Source organism: Octopus bimaculoides, chromosome 5 (assembly GCF_046866305.1).
Source record: "Octopus bimaculoides isolate indiv1 chromosome 5, ASM4686630v1, whole genome shotgun sequence".
NCBI lineage: Eukaryota > Metazoa > Mollusca > Cephalopoda > Octopoda > Octopodidae > Octopus > Octopus bimaculoides.
This window is the reverse complement of record NC_142932.1, coordinates 18,818,260-18,840,348: the sequence shown is the minus strand read 5'-3', so window position 1 is coordinate 18,840,348 and position 22,089 is coordinate 18,818,260. Positions and strand designations below refer to the sequence as shown.

General features: G+C 33.3%; 1 protein-coding gene across 1 annotated transcript; it reads left to right on the top strand.

Moving 5' to 3' along the window:
* Window positions 1–3,561: 3,561 nt before the first annotated feature.
* Window positions 3,562–21,648, top strand: LOC106869766 (S-crystallin 3-like). Its single transcript, XM_089351856.1, has 6 exons — window positions 3,562–3,767; window positions 7,631–7,726; window positions 11,660–11,775; window positions 13,023–13,052; window positions 16,502–16,609; window positions 21,375–21,648. The coding sequence occupies exons 1-6, from the start codon at window positions 3,635–3,637 to the stop codon at window positions 21,537–21,539; spliced, it is 648 nt and encodes a 215-aa protein (XP_089207982.1). The 5' UTR covers window positions 3,562–3,634; the 3' UTR covers window positions 21,540–21,648.
* Window positions 21,649–22,089: the final 441 nt, after the last annotated feature.

Sequence of the window (22,089 nt, the reverse complement as noted above, 5' to 3'; positions counted from 1 at the left end):
ACACGCGTATATATATATATAACTATGTGTGTGTGTGTGTGTGTGTACACATTCACCAGATGTACCAGGTTGAGTCAAAAGATTTTTCGTATTTTAAGCTGTGACTTGTAGTTCGAACAAATTACATTCCAACTGATTTCATTTCATTACAACGTATCCTATCATATTGTATTGCCTGTTGTCATCGCTGTGCCAGAAGTTCAATCCCACGCCTATACCATTTGACTGGCTTAGTGGCAAAAAATTTCCTCCGCTCATTTTCAACCTCATCGATGTATTTGATCTTCTGTGGTTTCAGGAAATGGGAAAAAAAAACTTGGTGTGGTAATCTGGTGGCACAAGGCCTGGACTGTAGACAAGGTGAAGAGCACTTCCATTTCTTTAAGTTCGTTAGAGTTGCACTTCGTCACATTGGCACTGTGTGCTGGGATATTATCATGCTCTAAGAGTGCATGACTTCGTTTGACCAATGCCGAGTATCAGGTTTTGGAATCGTTATATGTTGCTGTTATTTTTTAATCTAATGGTTAGCGTTCACAGCATTAACCGTCTGTAACAAATTTAAAGTGCAAATCCCACCATGCAAAAAACACAACATTCTATTCAAAGCCCATTGCTTTGACAGCAGGTTTTGAAGTCTGACCAGAACGAATCTACGTATTCCTCCTATTAGGTTTAGGTAAATGGATCCATTTTTTATGTCCAGTTACAATTCGACACCAGAAACAGCTATCTCGATGAATTTCCAGCAGTTGTTTGCAACCGTTTATACTCTGTTGAGCCTGGCCACTGGTCACTTCATAAGAAGCTTCTCGACAGCGTCTCTACACAAGGCCAAGCTTATGGAGGTGTCGATTAACGGTTCTTTGTGAAGTACAACATTCTGCCGACAATGTAAATGTGCTTGCGCTTGGCTGTTGTTCAACCACTTCAAGAAAGGCTACATCTTCTACATCATAACTTTGTCATCATTAATTTCATGTTTGAAACATAAATCAACATGGAATTTTAATGGAAAATGTTAATTTAGATCACTTAAAAATAGAAAACTTGTATCATAGAACCAGGGATAGTCATATCAAATAGTTTCCAGGCAAATTATGTTTACCAATTGTTTTTAATATTGCTGCCAGTATATTTCATTTACTCTAGTTGCCATTCTACCTTCCATTGGTTTCCACTTCTAAAATTTTGTTTCAAATAGTAGCTTCGAAACTCTATAAAGTAGATCAGTTCTCAAAACCATACAGTGGTGTTATTTGTTCAAATCCTGAAGATAAGATCTCCTTTTGATGAAAGTACATGTTTCATAATTAAACCTTAATTTTATCATTTCATTAATCACGATTTTGCTGTTTTTATGCATCTGTTTTTATTTCGTCTATTAAATTTTCTCAACTCCTTTATATTAACCATCCATTCATTTGGATTTTCCTTTCCTACATTCAGAAAAGAACTATTTCCTTAGAGTGTAAAATATATTTGGATATTTGTTATTGTATTTATTACTGTCCATTATTTTGATAGAATTTTATCAGACATTTTTTTAATATCTTCCCATTTCCTTTTCAAAAGTGATGCTTGCATGAGCTTTTTGTTCCTGTATTGCATTTCTTTCTATTTGTTCTATGTTATAAAACTGGTACTCAGTCAATTACGACGACGGAAGTTCAAATTGATCCGATCAGTCTGCTCGTGAAGCTAACTTGCAGCGCACTCCATAGACAGGTGTGCTCTTAACGTAGTTCTCAGAGAGGTACAATGTAGACAGAATATATAGGGGCTAACCATTTGAAATACAAATACTACTCATTTTTGCCAGCTGAGTGAACTGGAATAACGTGAAATAAAGTGACTTGCCATGAACACAATGCACCACTGTGTATCGAACTTATGACCTTACGATCGGGAGCCGAATACCCTAACCACTAGGCCACGCGACTTCGCTGTTCTTTGTTATATATTTCTTGTATTTCCCCTTTACTGCTTAACCTGTTCAATAATGCTTGTTCCATGTTTCCCGATTATATTTTTTATGTTCTCTTTGGTTCAGCAAATTTAAGTTTAATTTCTTTACTTCTTTTACTCGTTCTGATTTGTAGTTTAATTGCTACTGGGTTAGTTACACTCTAAACTGGTATCTACTCTGGGATGTATTGTTGCAAGTAGGTCACAGTATCTTAAATAATTCACTTATTAGTATAGAATCTCTATCATTTCTTGTCATCTTCAACTTTCCAGATGTACACTATTCATGGTTAATTAAGAATTTGAGCACAGAGCGCTCCTGTCCTTTCCTCATTAGCTGGTTAGCAATCCTTGCATTTGAGGATAATACCTTGAATTTACCACGCATTTTGCTTTTAAGCCTTTAGAGCCATTAGCATCTGATTCGGAGCTTCTATATCTTCTGCTTTAGTGTACTTAATGAGTGACGTTCTCCGCACAATATTTTTTTCCAGACAACTGATGTCCCTGACTTAGCATATTTTCACAGTCGATGCAAGAGACCATAGGGAGACTACTGGTATAAGCTTCTGATTTCAGGGATCCATTCGTGGGAGCTGTGCAAACATGGGGGAAAACATGCTCAATTTGATGATATTGTAAACCCTGATCGGGTAACGAAGATGCTTCCCTTCATAAACGTACACAACGCACAATATATTTTATAATGTGCATATCAACAATATACCACAAATATTACTTGCTCTCCTAGAATTGTGATTGAATAACGCCATTAATTTTCAAGCGATACCATTGCAAGAATCCATCGTCGTTCAAGGTAATAAGAAAAAGAAAAAACAGGCGAATCACAAATCAATGAATGCAGAACAAACGATTAATCATCCAAATGGTATTATACAGTTCTGTCTTCTTGAATCTTTGAATCTTATATTGATGTCATGAGTAAAAGCAATTTTACATAATTTAAGGATGATAAGGCAATTAAAACGACAGAGAAATATATGGAATAAGTATTTAACTTCTTCAATTTATATCTTGATTTAAAATTCTTCTAGATTTGATATCTCATTTATTCTTCAGAAATCGATAAAAGAGTTACATACTAGAATCTATCTGATCTACTCTACCCCAGCAAAGAATACAACGTAGAAATTGATTAAATTCGTACAGGGTAGCGAAAATGTTAATTACCACAATACTAATTACCTGCAAAGAACAAAAAATACATAAACAAATAATTAAAGAAGAAAATGAATCAGTGCCACTAGGTGGTAATTTTCAATACAAGACGAATAATTAGCTTAGTCGGTAGTAAAGAAGTGGGGGAGGGGTCTGATTGGCTTCTTCATGTTTAGCCTGTATACGTACTTTGTTATTTGTTGTGTGCGTGTATATGTGCGTAAGTGCATGTCTGTTAGCAATTGTGTATATTTCCGGTGGCGCGTAGGGATGATGTTTTTATTGTCTTGTATGTATATGTGTGTGGGGTGATTATGTTGTAATGCGAAGGTCAAGTCTTTGTGATGTTAATGGGAGATAACAATGAAATATTATGCTTGCCGTTATATATAAGGACACGGCACAACAGACGATGCCACATTCAGCCTGCTAATCAGTCAACCCCAGGACTCTTGTCTTTTTACAACAACCCACAACAACATCAACCATGCCTTCCTACACTCTCCACTACTTCAACCACCGTGGCCGTGCTGAAATCTGCCGTATGCTGTTCGCAGCTGCTGGTGTCCAGTACAATGACCGCAGGATCGAATATTCGGAATGGAACAACATGCGAAGCAGTAAGTCAAGCGGAATCGCATCTTTCACATTTATTTTAATTTAAAACTAATTCTTATATTCATAATTATCAAGCATCCTAATATTACAACTTGTTAAAGAAGCTACGTGCGATGATATAGACGAAAAATGTCATTGAATTTCCATATCCCCATTGGTGAAAACAAAGACAATTCGCTGTAGTGTATCTAGAATATAATATACTTCTAAAAATCTACGCAATTTTTTTTTTTAACTGAGCAGTGTAAGCTAAGAGATCCGTTGATTTCACAGCTCAACGCTTTGTAGAGAAGTGTAACTAAATGTTAATTCACGTTTCTCAACGTCACTTAGAAAAGCGCGAAGCGTTCTTTCACATTACATCAGCTCTATGTATACATGTCGGCCTAAGATCTACACAGGGAAACGATTTTAACAGAATCTTTCGAAAGAAATCATGTGTGTGGGCATTTATAATACATACATGCATACATATATACACACACACATACATACATACATACATACATACATACACACATACATATATATATGTGTGTGTGTAGTATATATGTATAAATATATCTATGTACATATACACACACAAAAACACAAACGTCTCCATATATATTTTCCTTAAGTCATATATGTTTGTATATTCTACTTGTACACGAACGTATTTGTTTCTAATATGGCTGATAAACGACGCACTTTGAATTATTGGCTTGAAGGTGACATCTAATTAATTAGTCAACATCTTGCAGTTGCCATTGCGTTGCTCTTCTCAGAGAAGAACGGATTTACCTACTCTTGTTTGTCTGATTGAGAAAATAACCCGCTTAAATAAAGAATGGTAGCAAAGACTGTAAAGTTCAGTTGACTTAAGAATGTTTGGAAAATATTGATAAAGAAAGTTTAAACAATCTTTTACTTTGTAGTATTCCTGCTGGAATCGAAATCAAAACACAAATGTCTAATTCTTAAAGTTTATGGAGGTTTATATTGTTTATAATATTCACATACAAACATGGTAACTAATTTTCCTCGTCAGACATCTTCCAGCTAATACTTCAGACAAGTTAAGTAATTAAGACACACACACACACACAAAAACACACACACACAAAAACACACACACACACACATACAAGCTAACGTGTACCCCTATACACACAGACATGCACGCACACACGTGCACGCATACACACGCGTACATATATATGTATTAATGTGTGTACTTATGTATATTCAATGCATCAAAAATGTAGTCTCAAATATACATCTTCAAACATGTATGGCCATATACACACATAAATACATACATACATATATATATATATATGTGTGTGTGTGTGTGTGTGTGTGTGTGTGTGTGTGTGTGTGTGTGTGTGTGTGTATGTATATATATATATATATATATATATATATATACACAAATACACACACACGCACACGAGCACAAACACGCACACGAGCACACACACGCACATATGAGCGTGCATGTTTGTTTTTATATTTGAATAAATCCTTACATTGAAGTAATGCTCACTGAAGATTTTAATATGCGTATATATTCAGAAAACCGGTGTATACTTATTGTGTACCTAGTTTATATCATCTGTGTAAAGAATTAATTATACAAGAAAACAGAAAGAAACCGAGCTGAAAGCGTAATTTGCATCTTCATTCAGCATAATTAATTTTGTGTTTGTAAAACTTCAAAAATAATATAAATTACTTGAATATGATGTCGAGAATTGAGCTGAATAGAATGAACCGAGCTAAAGATAGCCATTCATCAATTATTTTAAATAACCTGTGATTGATTTAGTATCTAAAGGTCTTCAAGTGAACATATTCCCTGCAGAGATACTTCATATCACCTTATTTCACTCATATGTTCAAGTAATGAATTAATGTCACATCTCGTTCTCGTCTGAATATTTATGTGGCAATAACTCAACGCATTTTATTTTCTGAGAATAATTACTTTATTCGATGGCGTAAAAGACGTACGGGTATATTAGACGCATTCCAGTTTCAGCATCGCATAATTTTAGAAGGTATGGGTAAGCCATATACTCAGAGAATTTTGGACAACTTGCGGCATTTTGGACAAGTATCTTCTACTAAAGCTCCGAGCCAAATAATGCCTTTTGAGTTTGAATATGGTTGTCTGTGACTTTGAGTATATCTTTCGAAGAAAAACAAATATAGACGAATGAAAGCTACATGCGTGTGTTTTTTAATGAAGTCTCAAATGATATTTCTCCTGTCGATATGGCCCTATCATTGTCTTTCACACGCATCACGAATGTAGTGGGCCACAGGAAACGTGTAACTCCAGATACTCTTGCACGCGAGATGCATTTTATATAACGAAACGTGAAATAGAAATTTACTGTTACTATTAACATTTTCGTTTTCTTTCAACATCTATCATTTCATCTTTCAAGCATTGCATACAAACCAAACTAAGACAATTACATAGTTCACAGAAATGGTTCCTTACGTACAGATATAGAATTTTTATATTTACCGTACTATACGCACCGATTAGTAACGTCAACCAAGGTTAATAAATCGACACTTCCAGTTCTTTCGATTCATCTTTCACGCATTGTGTACTAACCAAAATGATTGATTAGTTCACATAAATGATTACTTTTCGTACAATTACCCAAAGTTTATATTTTAGCACTCTGCGCACTAATTACTAACGTCAACCAAGTTTAATAAACTGATGCTTACAGAAGTAAGAGATTATTTAAATAGAGAAGTGGTACATATATGAGGGTGTCTGATTGTGCTTTGAACATTATACTTTCGGGATCGATAAAATAAGAACCAGTCTAGTAATGAGATCAATGTAATCAACTTACCCACTCCTCTAAAATATCTGGCCTTGTGCCAAAATTTGAAACTATCATTAGTGGTATTTTGTCTGTCGTCACGTTCCGAATTCAAATTCTCCCGAGATCGACGTTGCCTTTCATCCCTTCGGGGTCGATAAATGAAGTACTAATGAAACACTGGGATCGATGAAGTCGTCTAGTCCCCTCCCGCCAAATTTCAGAAGTTGTGTCTATAGGGGAAAGGATTATTATTATTATTATTATTATTATTATTATTATTATTATTATTATTAGTATTATTATTATTATGATTATTAAGGCGGCAAGCTAGGCAGAATCGTTAGCACACTCAACGAAATGCTTAACTCTCTTTCGCCCGTCCCTATGATCCGAGTTCAAATTCCACTGAGTTAGACTTTGCATTTCAACCTTTTGGTTTCTATGAAATAAATACCAGTTGAGCATCGGGGTCGATATAATCGATTTACTCCCTTCCCCGAAGTTACTGGCTTTGTGCCAACCTTTGAAAATCTTTATTATTATTATCATCATCACCATCATTACATACAGACTTAATTCTACGTTCGGCAACGTAATTTCCATCACTTTAAATATTCCATTTAATCGTCCTACAATTTTATCATATCCGAACCTACTCATTTAATATATATCGATTTCACATACTTGTTTCGTTTTAACTAAATATAAATCAAACCAAATAAATAATTGAGTCGATAATCTCTATTTTATGTTATCCGTTCCATTTTCTATTTAGCTAATTTCATTTTACTTTGAATATTTCACATTAAATATATCTTCTATGTTTCTTTTTAGCCACTGAAAATATAACATGTGATTGGCATCTAATTTTCCAGATTACCATACACATTTGCACTAAAACATTGTGCTAACTTATTTCATAGCACCTAATCTGTTATATTATATTATACTCAATCTGAAACCACGTCATGTTTTCTGCATATTTACACATCATCATTCTCCCATTTCAAAATGTATTTGTGCTTTTGCAGAGATGCCATGCCACATGGTACCAATGCTGGAAATCGACAACAGGCATCAAATTCCTCAGAGCATGGCTATTGCAATGTACCTTGCCAGAGAATTCGGTAAGACCACTTTATTCAAAATATCTCATATCAGCGTATCTATATATAATACACACATACATATGTGCATATATATATATATATATATATATATATATATATATATATATATATATATATATATATGTTAAGACGTCCACACCACACATGCACACGTATAGAATCACATACACACGTACATTCAGTGCAGGCTAAATATAAATGACAAATAAAAAAATCAGGTATCTGTAACACAGACCTGTCAATAAATATTGTTGAGAGGAAAGCTATTCCCTTCTATTCTCTCTCTCCCCCTGACTGCTCTCTCTCTCTCTCTCTCTCTCTCTCTCTCTCTCTCTCTCTCTCTCTCTATTTATCTCTCTATTTATCTCTAATCTCGCTGTGTTTCTCTGCGCGCAAGTGCGCACACACATGTAGATATATATGAACTTCTTATAATCATGAACAATAATAAGACCAAGTTTGACAAATACTGGTATAGTTTAATGTTGTATAGGAAAGAGAAACCATTTTAATATTTAAGATGCTATTCCTTCATCACATGACAAAGAACATAAAAGAGAATAAAGAGTGAAAGAAAAAAAGGAAATTCTCGGTCAGAACATATATATATATATATATATATATATATATATATATATATACATACATGAGTTTATGTGTGTGTGTGCTTCTATGCGTATGCGTACAATAGGGCTTTAAATGATTGATTGACTGAGTAAGTATAATAATCCATATCTCGCAAATGTAATAAAAATATTTCACCACGTTAAGCTTCAGCACAATGCTCAATGAAGATTAACAAACTAGAGATAGTAATAATATAACAGATTAGCCCGAGTGATAATGCACGGGATAATGAAAAGAAAAATGTCGTTATTTTACTTATTCTCTTGTTACAACGCAATCTACTTAGCAATGTTTATGAGAAGTTTTCTGAATTTTACAATAATTAACACAATATTTCCAATTATATTTTTATTCGTCATTTACAATCCCGCAGGAAATGTATCCTGAATTGTCAGTTCAAAGATTTATTTATGCAGTTCATTTTATCGAGAAACCTATTAAAGTTATATTTCTAGAATTACAATTCTTATCAAGTGTATAATGAAAAATAATCATTAAGCTGAAAGATTATAACGCTTAATTACTAATATTATTGATTAGAAAATGTGCTTACGGGTTGCCTACGTCATAGTTGTTGCCGTCTCAAAATTATCCATGGTCATTTAAGATGGTTCTTGGTTGAATTATATGATCTTAGCATTTCTTATGCTCTGGTTGTCCTTTGGGCTACAAAAGTTGTAGTTTATCATGAACTCGCAATATATGGAAGGACAGGTGATGAAAACATACAGATCGCCAACATACCACTCTACGTGAAACAGGCCAGACTTGTAGCGATGTTGGAGGAGCACGAAGAGGATATAGCACTCAAATCCAAACTGAAGCAAAATAAAACAGATAAGTCTCTGAAGTTTTAGTGTTGGTTACACGCGAGGATCTGTTGGTATCCTAATCCATCTTCCTTTCAATGAGTGCGAAGAAATGCGAGAAGTAATAAAGAAGAACCTTAACATATTTCATATGTGACAAAACAGTTTACCTCAAGAATTTCTACTCAATAGGAAAGAAAACTGCAGAGCGTCACTAAACATTACTGCTTCCAACGCCTAATGTTCAAAGGGATCGGCTGTTACAGTATCGCTGTTTTCCTCCATGCACTTGGTTTCGAATGTGTTTTCGGAGGCTGGATTGCTACAATATAAAGTAATATCTATTCAGAAGTCAAAATACCTGACCACCACTCGAACCGTTCAAAAAAAGTACGTTCGCACCGAGAATACTCCTGTTTTTTTTTTTTCTGGATGTATTACTACAGGGGATGGGGACTTTAAAGGGTATCCCGCTCTAACTGATGCACAAGAAAGCCAGGCTTGCTTACGTGCAGATGTCATTGTTATGATGTCGGACACTTCGGAGAATAATCAACTGGTGTGAGAATACTTCAGGAATAATCAACTTGTGTGAGAGTACACACTAACCGGAATAATTCTGTGGGTTTGCAACTCATCCCCTGATAAAGTAAATTCATCTGCCAGTGGTAATATTTGTCGTTGGATAGAGGGGACACACGACTATCGTAAACGAAGTAGTAAGATGAACTCATATGAGAGTTTTGGATGACGAGAATGTTCTTCTCTGACCAAACTCAAAGCAAATTCTTCAAGAGGAAGGTGACCGCAGAGAGAAAGGTTGCTACCATCTTTAGTAGGTGAAAGTTGTGGAGACAGTGAAGATAAATGAACCCACTCTTAGTATGCTTTTCTGAGAAAGAGGAAAGAAACAGGCACAACGCACATTTGATGCCGTGGATGTAACGAAGTAGTCTGGGCGTTTATTAGGATATTCCTCCGAATGACACTAAACAGCCTTTCTCTTTAATGGAGGAAATTTTGTTGAAATTCTCCTTATCCCTTTCGTTCATTTCTGTTATTGTAATTTTTGTTTTCCTCAAAGAAATTGGTACTAACATCAACAGCAGTACTACTGATACTGCTGCTGATACTACTACTACTACTACTACTACTACTACTACTACTACTACTACTACTACTACTACTACTACTGTAACCGTCACTGACTTGTCACTGAGAACAAGATTTATTGAGCCACTTGTAACTGAACTGAGAGAAGCAGCATATTGTTAAAAGCGGAATTTTCTGCATTCTAGGTTTTGACGATACTATCAGGCGATTCAATGACTCCAGGACTTGACAGATAATTAGTTTTTCAGCCCTGGACGAATAATAAAATCAGAAAACATCAAAGTTGTAATTCAGAATCCTATGCATTCCATCCTTCCTGATAGGGACTTTCCTGGTTAACATGGGTTTCTCTAATATGACGATGATAATGGTAGCTTCAGGAATAGCAGACAAAATGCGTTGCCTTATTTAGATCCTCCTTTTTACGTACTATGTTCAAATTCTACCTGCATAAAATTTTCCCTTCATCCTTTAGGAATCGAGAAATCAAAATATTAACCAAATACCGGAGTCGTTTGCATCAACTTTTTCTTCTCTGCACAACCCTAAAAATATCGATGAATTTGTGCAATTTATTATAATTATTATAAATTATATATCAATATCAATATATTTATATATATATATAATAATAATATTAGGAATAAAAATCTAAAATTACAGGTAAAACCTCAATTAAAATCAATTAAAATCAATTTATTAAAAATTAGAATTAAATTCACTTATTAATTTTTCTATATGTGACAGTGAATTTTCATCGATGAGTTCATGAACCTTGGTTCTTTTCCCTAAAATTATATATATATGTATATATATATATAATGCAACTAATATGTGAGTATATATATCTATATATATATATATATATCTATATATATATCTATATATATAGGCGGTGACAAACTAATTAATCATTGACTGTGCATAACAATTTACAAATTGTTAAAATAATATAAGTTTAGGAAATTACATAATTACATGGGTTGCATGTAATTAATATAAAAGACAACATTAGTTTTAACTGTCGGTTTATTTAATCCCATGTCACCTTCGATCATGATTGTGCAGATATTCGATCAAAAATGTTTGCCCACCCACATCCTGCATTCAGACTTAAGATAAACTGACATATATGATAACATACCAACATCGACTATATTATATGTGTTGTTCTTTTCATAGGATTTGTTGGCTGTTTTTAAAACAAATATAGCAGTCATGTGTAAAGGTTCCTCAATGGATAATGATTCCAAAGCATTCATGAACACGAACACAATAAAAACATTTCTTTAAATTGTTGATAATTTTGCCACGGTATGATATTTCAATTGCATGAGTGTTTATTTCGATTCTTTGTTTACTTGTATTATTCGTTTTACAGGATTCCATGGCAAGAATAACATGGACATGGCCAGAGTTGACTACATTTCAGACTGTTTCTACGATATCATGGATGACTACATGAGAATGTACCAGGACAACAATGGAAGAATGATGGTTTGTATAATAAACGATATAATAATGAAATAAAACGAGAGAGTGTATGAAAGCATTGATTGAATTAATTCTATAAAATTTGATAAAAATATTCAAAATTCTGGCTAATTCTCTTTGAAGCGAATTTAATATGGTGTTTTGATGTTGTTTCAAGTAATGTGATGAGAGCAATAATTAAATAGTTATTGTAACACAATTGACTAAACATGAATTAGTGAGGCATATTGCTGTTGCCGATATAATATTATTTAAAAATGTAATAACTATAGTTATAATAACTGTGTTATTACTAAGCTTAACCCCATATCATTCGTTTTACTAATTAAAAAATAATTTATTTTGGGATTTTTACGGAAATTGTGAATTATTTCAATTATATTCTTTGTGAATTTTTAAGTCTGATTTATTTTAACTGTTAGGTCACTAGAACGTAAACAAATCAATACTAATTTTTTAGCTGGGAGGATGAACACAAGAACAAACACATTCAGATATATGCATAGACATAAACACACACACACACATACGCACACACAATACATATGCACATAGGTACATGTGTATGTGAGAGAGAGACGGGTTTTTACACTGTTTCTTATTTCTTTATTGCTCACAAGGGGCTAAACATAGAGGGGACAAGCAAAGACAGACAAAGGGATTAAGCCGATTACATCGACCCAGTGTGTAACTGGTACTCAATTTATCAATCCTGAAAGGATGAAAGGCAAAGTTGACCTCGGCGGGATTTGAACTCAGAACGTAACGGCAGACGAAATATCACTAAACATTTCGCCCGGCGTGCTAACGTTTCTGCCAGCTCGCCGCCTTCATACACTGTTTCCATCAATCAAATTTGGCCGGGAATTATAGTGAAAAGCAATTGCTCAAGGTGCTACGCAATAGAACTGTACTCGAAAACACGAGGTTCCAGCTAAGCTACTTATCCCAAACAGTAATGCCTACCTATGTTTTCAAACAACTAATACATAAATATATGGGGACACACATACACACACATACACACACAAACACACACACACACATATACATATATATATATATATATATATATAGTTCTCGCTACATCTTCTTTTCCACTACCTCCGATAAATCATAAGTTTTTAAGTTCGCAACTGGTTGTGATGGTTTATTGGTTTGCATGTATGTAAGGCATTTTTTAGAAATTATTTCGTGCTTACTAGTATCAAACTTATATACTCATAACATTATTGTTTCTTTATTTTCAGTTTCAACGATCAAACAGTATGAACATCTCTGTAAGTATACTGGACTGGTTTAACTTCGTTACTTCTCTCTTCCTTGTTTCTTTGTATTTTTCCTTTTACATACGTCTACTTCTCGTGCCTTTTTATATGTGTACGGGCTTGTTTGCACGTATGTATGTGTCTATGCATCTGTTTGAATGTGTGAATCTGCCTGTATTTTCATGCGTGACTCTGTGTACGTTCCTGTGTTTGCATGTGTATATGTATTTAGGAACCTGTTTTTAACATATCCGTATGTGTGTGTGTAAGTACATATGTATACATCTGTGTCTGCATGCGAAAATGTGCGTGAATCTCTGCTTGCATGCGCGTATGTTTATACGCAAATGTACATGTGTATGAACATGCGTTTGTATGTGAGTGTTAATGATTTTGTTAAGTTGAACAAAATCATATCGCCCACTGCTAAGCAATTAATTTTCTCCGGCTATCCATTAAAAAGACGAATATTTAATTACAAGGCGGGAAGCCTCTTCTTTGTCAGTTGAACTGCTAGAAATAACACCCCAAATCATCTTCAAATCAATCTCCAATGTTTAAATTAGGGATGCCACATTCGATAACATTGTCCTAGATTAATCTATACGATACTCTTGTCCGAATGAAAGTACGTAACTTATGGAAATTTATTCCACAAATGAGTAAATGAATTCTATGTGGAATTACAGCTCACTTTCAGAAGAGCTAAAAGGCTGTATACAACTAATGTTTCATCGACAGGCACAGAGAAGGAGAGTTATAAATTCGTCGAATACAATGCACCAATCTACAGTATATTCCGTGATAGGGCCACTGCAGCTAAATGGAGCTTCCGGTGACGTCACATTGGTAAAACATGTGAAGTTATGTTGCTTTCTATGGTAACATATATACATTTAGATATACATTGATACTTTTGATTCTAAACTCAGATAATACAACAGTGACACTTTTGACTTTAAGAGTAGATACAAGAGAAATTCTAAATTAAATTTATCAAATCCAACATGGTTGTGTTACATGGTTTGTCGGAGCGGGAAGAATCAAAGATAACGTCAACTTAAGCTGTATTTGAACTAAACAAGATAGCAAATTAGCAGCCGTAAATGATGGCAGGTACTCATTTAATCTGGCAGTCTTTTAATCTACTCTCTTCTATAGATTAAATCATACAGGGATTCATTAATATACTATAACCTGAACTAGAAAGCGTTAGTGAGCTAAATTTAAGCTCTTAATACAGCCGAGCCAGAGTCCAGTTTCGACTTCCTCTAAAAGTCACTTCAGAAAACCTCGGTCGCAATATCAAGGTCCCTTTCTCTAATACTATATGTTTGATGAGGGACCGTAGAGACCCATCAAATGCTCGGTGGTATTTTCATTCATATAACTTTTCATTTAAAATTTAATCTCAAAGGACAATCTTCAGCATTCTTCGCTTGTAAATTGGAAGCATTACATTCCGCATCATATTGCAGTATAACTGATTTATGCGGAGTTGCATTACACTAAAATTTTCGGATTGAACTTGTAACTCCTTGGTTCATTAAAACATAAAATTATTAGAACGAAGTTAGAAATACATTTTAATACCTAGAAATTAAACGAGGCGCTGAGCTTCAAGATTCGTTAGGAGCATTTGGAAAAATGGTCTGTGGCATTACTTCCGGCTTCTTATTTTCCAAGGAGGAGTGTTGCCGACGTTAGTTTTGCCTCTTGTGTAAATACAGTCGAGTAAAAGTTAAATACTAGCGTCGGTCGCATTGACTTACACACTCTTTCTAAGACTGCTGATCTTGTACTCAAAAGAATTTCAATACTTAACTTAGAATTCAAAGAAGATTCAACACAGGATTGTTATGTGATAAGTTGTTGATTCATGTGATGTCAGAATGCATATTATTGGGTACCAGTGATTGAGATCCTCATAATATAATTAACTGCTGACCATAGATATTATTGAACAAACTGGGAAAATATATTTTTTTAAAATTCAGCATCCATCTGCAGCATGTCATTCTTGGTAAGTAGGATGTCACGTATGTAACTCAGTCTATCGAAAAACTTCAATTAACTGAGATTGCTTTCATTTATCAAAATGAAATATAAGTACCATGAAATATATCCACTATATTTAATAGCTCAATTATTAACTCATCTTTAAACCCCAATAAATTATAACAATGAAATTGATATTGGTGGGGTAAATATGTATCCGTGTATGTATGCATGTATATATGTATGCATGTATGTATGCATGTATGTATGTATGTATGCATGTATGTATGTATGCATGTATGTATGTATGCATGTACGTATATGACAATATGGCTAAAACGATATTTCGGAGCAACGTACTTAGAATAGTATAAAACTAGAAATTTTACAAGTAATTTCAAATTTAATTAATTTATTCATGCTATGCGGAGGCAACAAACTACATGTAGAGGTGCTAAAAAAAAAACAGTTTAGAAGCTAAATCTAATTAAATGTAGCAACCTAAATCTTTGGAATATAAAGTCGGTGCAAAAGGGAATGGTCTTGTTTATAAAACCAATTGGTTAAAGTAACAGATATGTTTCGCTCATATTGAAACCTCCTCAGTAGGAAATATTCCACTCAGCTGACTTAGAGTTATAAACAATCAGTTTATATGTATTGGGAAGGAATATAACACAGTAGAGTAGGATTTCGTATACGTAATACATTGCATTGAAAACTTTGATTAACAAGGATTACCAAAGTCACTAGTACAAGAATGTTCCTTGTATGCGTTTTAAAATAAACTAAAAATAAAAATAGCAACAGGAATCAAACCACCTTTATTTTCCAAATAATTTGGTTAACCGAATCATATTCCATTCATATCCTTTGACTGCTGCAATATTTTTTATTCTAGACACTCATAGAAGGTGATTTTTTTTTTTTTTACTGAGAGTGCGGATGATTTAAGTTTATAGGAAATATTAAAATCAATAACTCGTGTGCATTTGGTTGAAAAATCGTATACAGAGATAATTCTCTCAAACATATTGTTGATTATCGGTGCGGTGTGGCGACATAAATTGTACTTACCTCATGTACCCAATGACTCTCTGAAGGTCATGTCGATATGACATTGAAGAATCATCTGGCGGTTCGGCAGTTCGTGACTGGTTGCTGGCACCACGCTTTGTTCAAGGCCTTCACTGGAACTCTTTCAACAGCCCAAAAATATGTAAGCAGGAGTCTAACAGTGGTATCGTTCTGTGATGTGAGCAGCTGCTATGTTGTACGCGTTGACATGTGTTTCATAGAATAAACAAAATAAATGTGCGAAGGAAAAACGGGAAGAAAGAAAAAAGGAAAGGAAGTAAGGAAAAAGGAATGAAAGAGCTGAATGGTTTAACGTTTTGAATTATTCTGCTTTTAATTTAACTTTTGGTGTTATTCTACTTTTTAATTTAACTTCGATTTATTAGTCTGAGAGGCGTATGCGATTCCAAGAAACCTGCAGAAGAATTCTTCCCTTCATGGAAAGAACACTGGAAATGCGTAACGGTGGCAACCAATTCTTCATGGGTGATCATGTAAGTAAATTTTCATTTATTTTCTTCGATATTATTGTTGCTTCTGAGAGTCGCGAACAGGTAAGACATTGGAGTATGTATTACTATTATCAACGGACTAGATCAAGTTATAATATTGTTATTTCAAAAAAATCAAAATTCAATCAGCTAGGATTATCTGAGCATTTAATAGGAAAAAGATGCAAAAAACCCCAAACCAAAAAACATCGCTTCCCTGTATGCGTGATTAAATCCTAAAATTATAAGCCAAGACTAATAACGTTCAATAAGATCAGCTCATCGAGTCAGTTTTTCAATATAGAAAAAAGCAGATTAAAGAGAATTGAGAGAATAAATTGAAACCGACAAAGATGTTTCATTCTTAGTTAACCTATGTTTTTATATGCGTATATGTATACGCATATATATATGTAGGTGTATGTTTATATACATACATATATTTATATGCATAAGCATGCACATATGTATATGTATGAAAACAGGAACACACACACGCATATATATATATATATATATAATACAAAGAATATATATACATGTATACACACATATATGTACATACTTACATCTACATGTGTATATATATGCATATCAGGGTACAGGACGTTAGAACAATGAACTACAGACAACGGAACGAACACATAGGAAAACGGAAAGCCACTTGGAATATTCCTTCATCAGCTGCTTCTATTCTAACCTGACGTTTCGAAGATAAGGCAGAACGTACTCTAGAATAGTCTCTTCCTGAGTAGTGGATCAACCCACTACACAGAGGATTCCAAGGTGGCAAACACGAACCAAGACAGGAAAAATTGGACAGTGAAAACAACATTCAAAAGCCGTACGGCCAAACGCGAATCTGAGGTAGAACGCTAGTAGTTCGTCTTGCCTTCACAGCGGCTGGAGTGAAAAGAAAGCTGACCACAGGTCACACGAGAGCAGAGAGGATGGTGGAGGGAGGAAGTGGAACAAGGAGGAAGGGACAGAAGGGTATAGCAGTGAAGTAGAGGCCAGGACAACAGAAGGGAGCAGAGCGAGAGGGGGAGATGGGTAAGAAGAAAGATAGATAGGTAGATAAATAGAGGGATAGGTAGAAAGATAGAGAAAGAGAGAGGATGGTAGGGAGGGGAAGTGGAACAAGGAGGAAGAGACAGAAGTGTATAGCAATGAAGTAGAAGCCAAGATAACAGAAGGAAGCAGAACGAGAGGGGGAGATGGGTAAGAAGAAAGATAGATAGGTAGATAGAGGGATAGATAGAAAGATAGAGGAAGATAGATAGATAGAAAGATATAGTCACGTCAGAAATATATATATATACATATATATATACATATATACATATATATATACATATATACATACATATATATACACTTATGTATATATATATATACACATATGTATATATATACATATATACATATATATATATATATGTATATACATATATGTATGTATATATGTATGTATATATATATATATATATATATATATATATATATATATATATACATATATATGTAAATATATATATATATATATATATATATACATATATATGTAAATATATATATATATATATATATATACATATATATGTAAATATATATATATATATATATATATATATATATACATATATATGTAAATATATATATATATATATATATATATACATATATATGTAAATATATATATATACATATATGTATATATATATATATATATATATATATATATATATATATATATATATATATATATATATACATGTATATATGTATATGTATACATATATGTATGTGCATATATATATATATATATACATATATATATATATATATATATATATATATATATATATGTGTGTGTGTGTGTGTGTGTGTGTGTGTGTGTGTGTGTGTGTGTGTGTGTATGTGTGTTTATATAGCATCATATGTGTATGCAAATATATGTATAGGCAATTATATACAGCTTTTCATGCGAAAATACGTAGTCAAACACGAAACTCTAATCATATAGAAGATAAGTTCAGGAGGGACAAATCAATGAGCGAATGCATACATATATACATACTTATGTACAAACATACATATGCACGCGTGTGTTCCTCTATGTGCACCTTCTTCCAGAAGGAGCATGAGACTTAGTCACATCGTTACAGATTTATATCATTGTTAAAATGATAATTTTTGTTATCATAAAAGCAAAAGCGGACGCGCTTGATTGTAAGGTTTATAATCTATACACTACACCCACTCCACTGCTTATACTACAATCTAATTATGCGATCCTGAGATGACAGATGCTTACGTAAATCGATAATAATAATAATAATAATAATAATAATAATAGTAATAAGCAAAATGTGGAATCTGAAGACGAAAACAATACCTATTGTCATAGGTGCCCTGGGAATGACAGCGAAACGGGCTGATTACTACCTAGTTCAGATAACAGGAAACCCCAAAATGGCTGAAGTTCAAAACATAGTGCTCATGGGAACTGCCCATATCCTACGTAAAATACTGTCTATGTGATCTCAAATTTTAAAGCAAACACATAATTTTCTTTCTTAAACATTCTCTAGAACAACACTGTACAAATCTAAATATATGGTACCCTAGGCATACCACCTACATGAACTTCTAACTTGTTGTCTCTTGAGGTCTCTGGGTGAGACTTGGATCCAACTTGTACAAATGCAAAGCAAAAGTCAAACATGAAATAATAATAATAATAATAATAATAATAATAATAATAATAAAAATAATAAAATAAAATCATCCTCATTAGAAGAGGAATATTCCAAGGAGACTCGCTTTCCCCAGTTTAATCCACACACTAAACAGAAATGGGTGCAGATATAACTGTATTGGTAATACTCTCAACCATCTCTTGTATATGGTTGATCTCAAGCTGCATACTGCAAATGATAAATAATTGGAAACGTTGCTACATACAGAGCACAGATTTAATAATGAAATAAATATGAAATTCGGTTTACAGAAAAGCAGGAAGGACATTTTGGAAAGAGAAAAACTAATTACGAATAATAACATTATAGTAGATAAAGAAAATGAATCAAGAGTACTAGATAAAACCCAAACTTACTAATACATAGGAATCATTGAATTGGATAGGATACAACTGACGAATTCGATTAGTTCTTAAAACAGAGCTAAATGCGAATGAACACTTTAGCTATCCCAGTTATAAATTATAGTTACAGTATTCTTTACTAGACGCTAAGCGAACCAGCCAAACTAAATATGAAAACAAAAAACAAATGGCGGAATTTAAAATACACCACACAAAATCTAGAACGAATGGAAGGTAGTGGAGGTCTTATATAACTAGAAAACAACTATAAAATATCCACCATAGGATTACAGACATACTCGATTCAGAACCGAAGAAGACTGATAAAATAGAGCACAAATTGTTTTGTCTTCAAGGAAGCAGAAAAATACAAGGAAGAGGCCATTATATCTGATAACTATGAAAAAAACAAGAAGCAACAAAATCTATAATGCAAGTAAAATTTAAGATAAAATGGAATTACTAAATACCAATATAAAACGATGGGAAGTAAAACACTTTGATGGTAAATACGGGGATAAGTCAAACATAAAGAAATGGAGAAAGTCAAATCCCAGCTCTGGACCAGAGACCATCAGAAACACGTAATGAAGTAAAGTTGCAATGAGTAACCACGGGATGTGTGGTGATGGGGTAAGAAACATTAAATCATATTGCCTCTGGTTGCCCAGTCTAGGTCAAGAAAGGATACATCCACAAATATGACAGAGTTGGGACTTATAAAATCCGTTGTGTCAGCGCTATGGAATGGCAGTAAGAAAAAGATCGTGTAGGCATATCCTAGATAAGGTGAAAGAAAATGACAAAGAAACCATACTCTTGGATATGTTGTTATATATAGATTGGGAGACAAAGATTAATAGACCAGATATTGTTATCAGGGACTCCAAGAAGAAAGCGCCTTCTAATCGACATATCTGTCCTAACACATGAGAATTTATCTTTAAAACAAACGGAGAAACTCTCGAAATACAAACATCTGTGGAAATAAGCCAAAGATCTGTGGAAATAAGCCAAAAGTATATTCATAAGTTTTCATTCTTTGACTATGTATTTGTCTGAAGACAGAAACAATCCTTTTAGTAATAGGACCTTTAGGTGTGGTCAATAATCATACAGACAACTGCATAGCCAAAGAACCAAAACTTATGAATATATGTAACATACAGAAAATAGTACTAATAAGCGTTGCATACATCCTACGTAAAAAATTTTCAATGCAGTAAAAATAACAAAACTAAAACAAAATACACGGAACCAAGGCATACACAGCTGCTTTTAACAGTGCAGTGAAAGCACGTGATCAATATAAGACTACTGAGTAATGATAATAATAATGATGACTTCTTCCATTTATAATAATAATCGATTACATTAATAATGATAATCTATTACATCGACTTCTGTATTGCACTGGAAGTTCTTTTATGGACTCCGAAAGAACTAATTCAATGTTGAATTTGAACTGAGAACGTCAAGACGGACGAAATACCGCCAAGCATTTTGTCTGGCGTTCTAACAATGCCGCCAGCTCGTTGCCTTAATAATAATAATAATAATAATAATAATAATAATAATAATATTGATAATAATAATAATAATAATAATAATAATATTAATGATAATAATAATAATAATAATAATAATATTTTATTTCTACAGATGACCATGGCTGACATGATGTGCTACTGCGCCCTTGAGAATCCAATGATGGAAGACTCCAACTTCCTCAGCCCTTATCCTAAACTCATGTCACTGAGAAGCCGTGTGATGAACCACCCCAAGATGTGCCACTATTTGAAAAAGAGGTGCCGTACTGAATTCTAAGAATTTTCTAAATGAATAACGATGACACTTTATAAAAAAAAAAATTAGAAAAACTCAATAATTATTAACCAATTAATCGAGTCATTAACGAACAAAGAATGAAACAAAACAGAATTTCTTAAAAAGAAATTACAGAATGAACGTCAATTTCCTGCAAATAGCAATGTGAATTTTCCTAGAACAAAATAACAACAGAACACATCAGAGAATATATATATATATATATATATATATATATATATATATATATATATATATATATATATATATATATATATATATCAGACCATGTGAGGTTACATATTGAAAGAGTTCTCACTGTTATTGTTGTGACAATAACATCTTGAAAAAATATCAATAAATCATTTCAATACTTAACTTTTCTTTTCTGGAAATCAAGTTAATCTCAGATTTTAAGAAGCATGAAATAAATTTGTTTTCTTTAAACATACATATGTTTTTGCTACTGATTTTTCATTCATGTTGCTTTATGCTATTATTTGATAGACAGGATTGTCAATGGGATTATTGTTGTTAGAAACGTTAAAAT

Coding starts and splice junctions, on each gene's coding strand:
- LOC106869766 (XM_089351856.1), top strand. CDS start 3,635: ATGCCTTCCTACACTCTCCACTACTTCAACCACCGTGGCCGTGCTGAA. Junction 3,768..7,630: donor ATGGAACAACATGCGAAGCA/GTAAGTCAAGCG, acceptor GTGCTTTTGCAG/AGATGCCATGCCACATGGTA. Junction 13,053..16,501: donor CAAACAGTATGAACATCTCT/GTAAGTATACTG, acceptor TCGATTTATTAG/TCTGAGAGGCGTATGCGATT.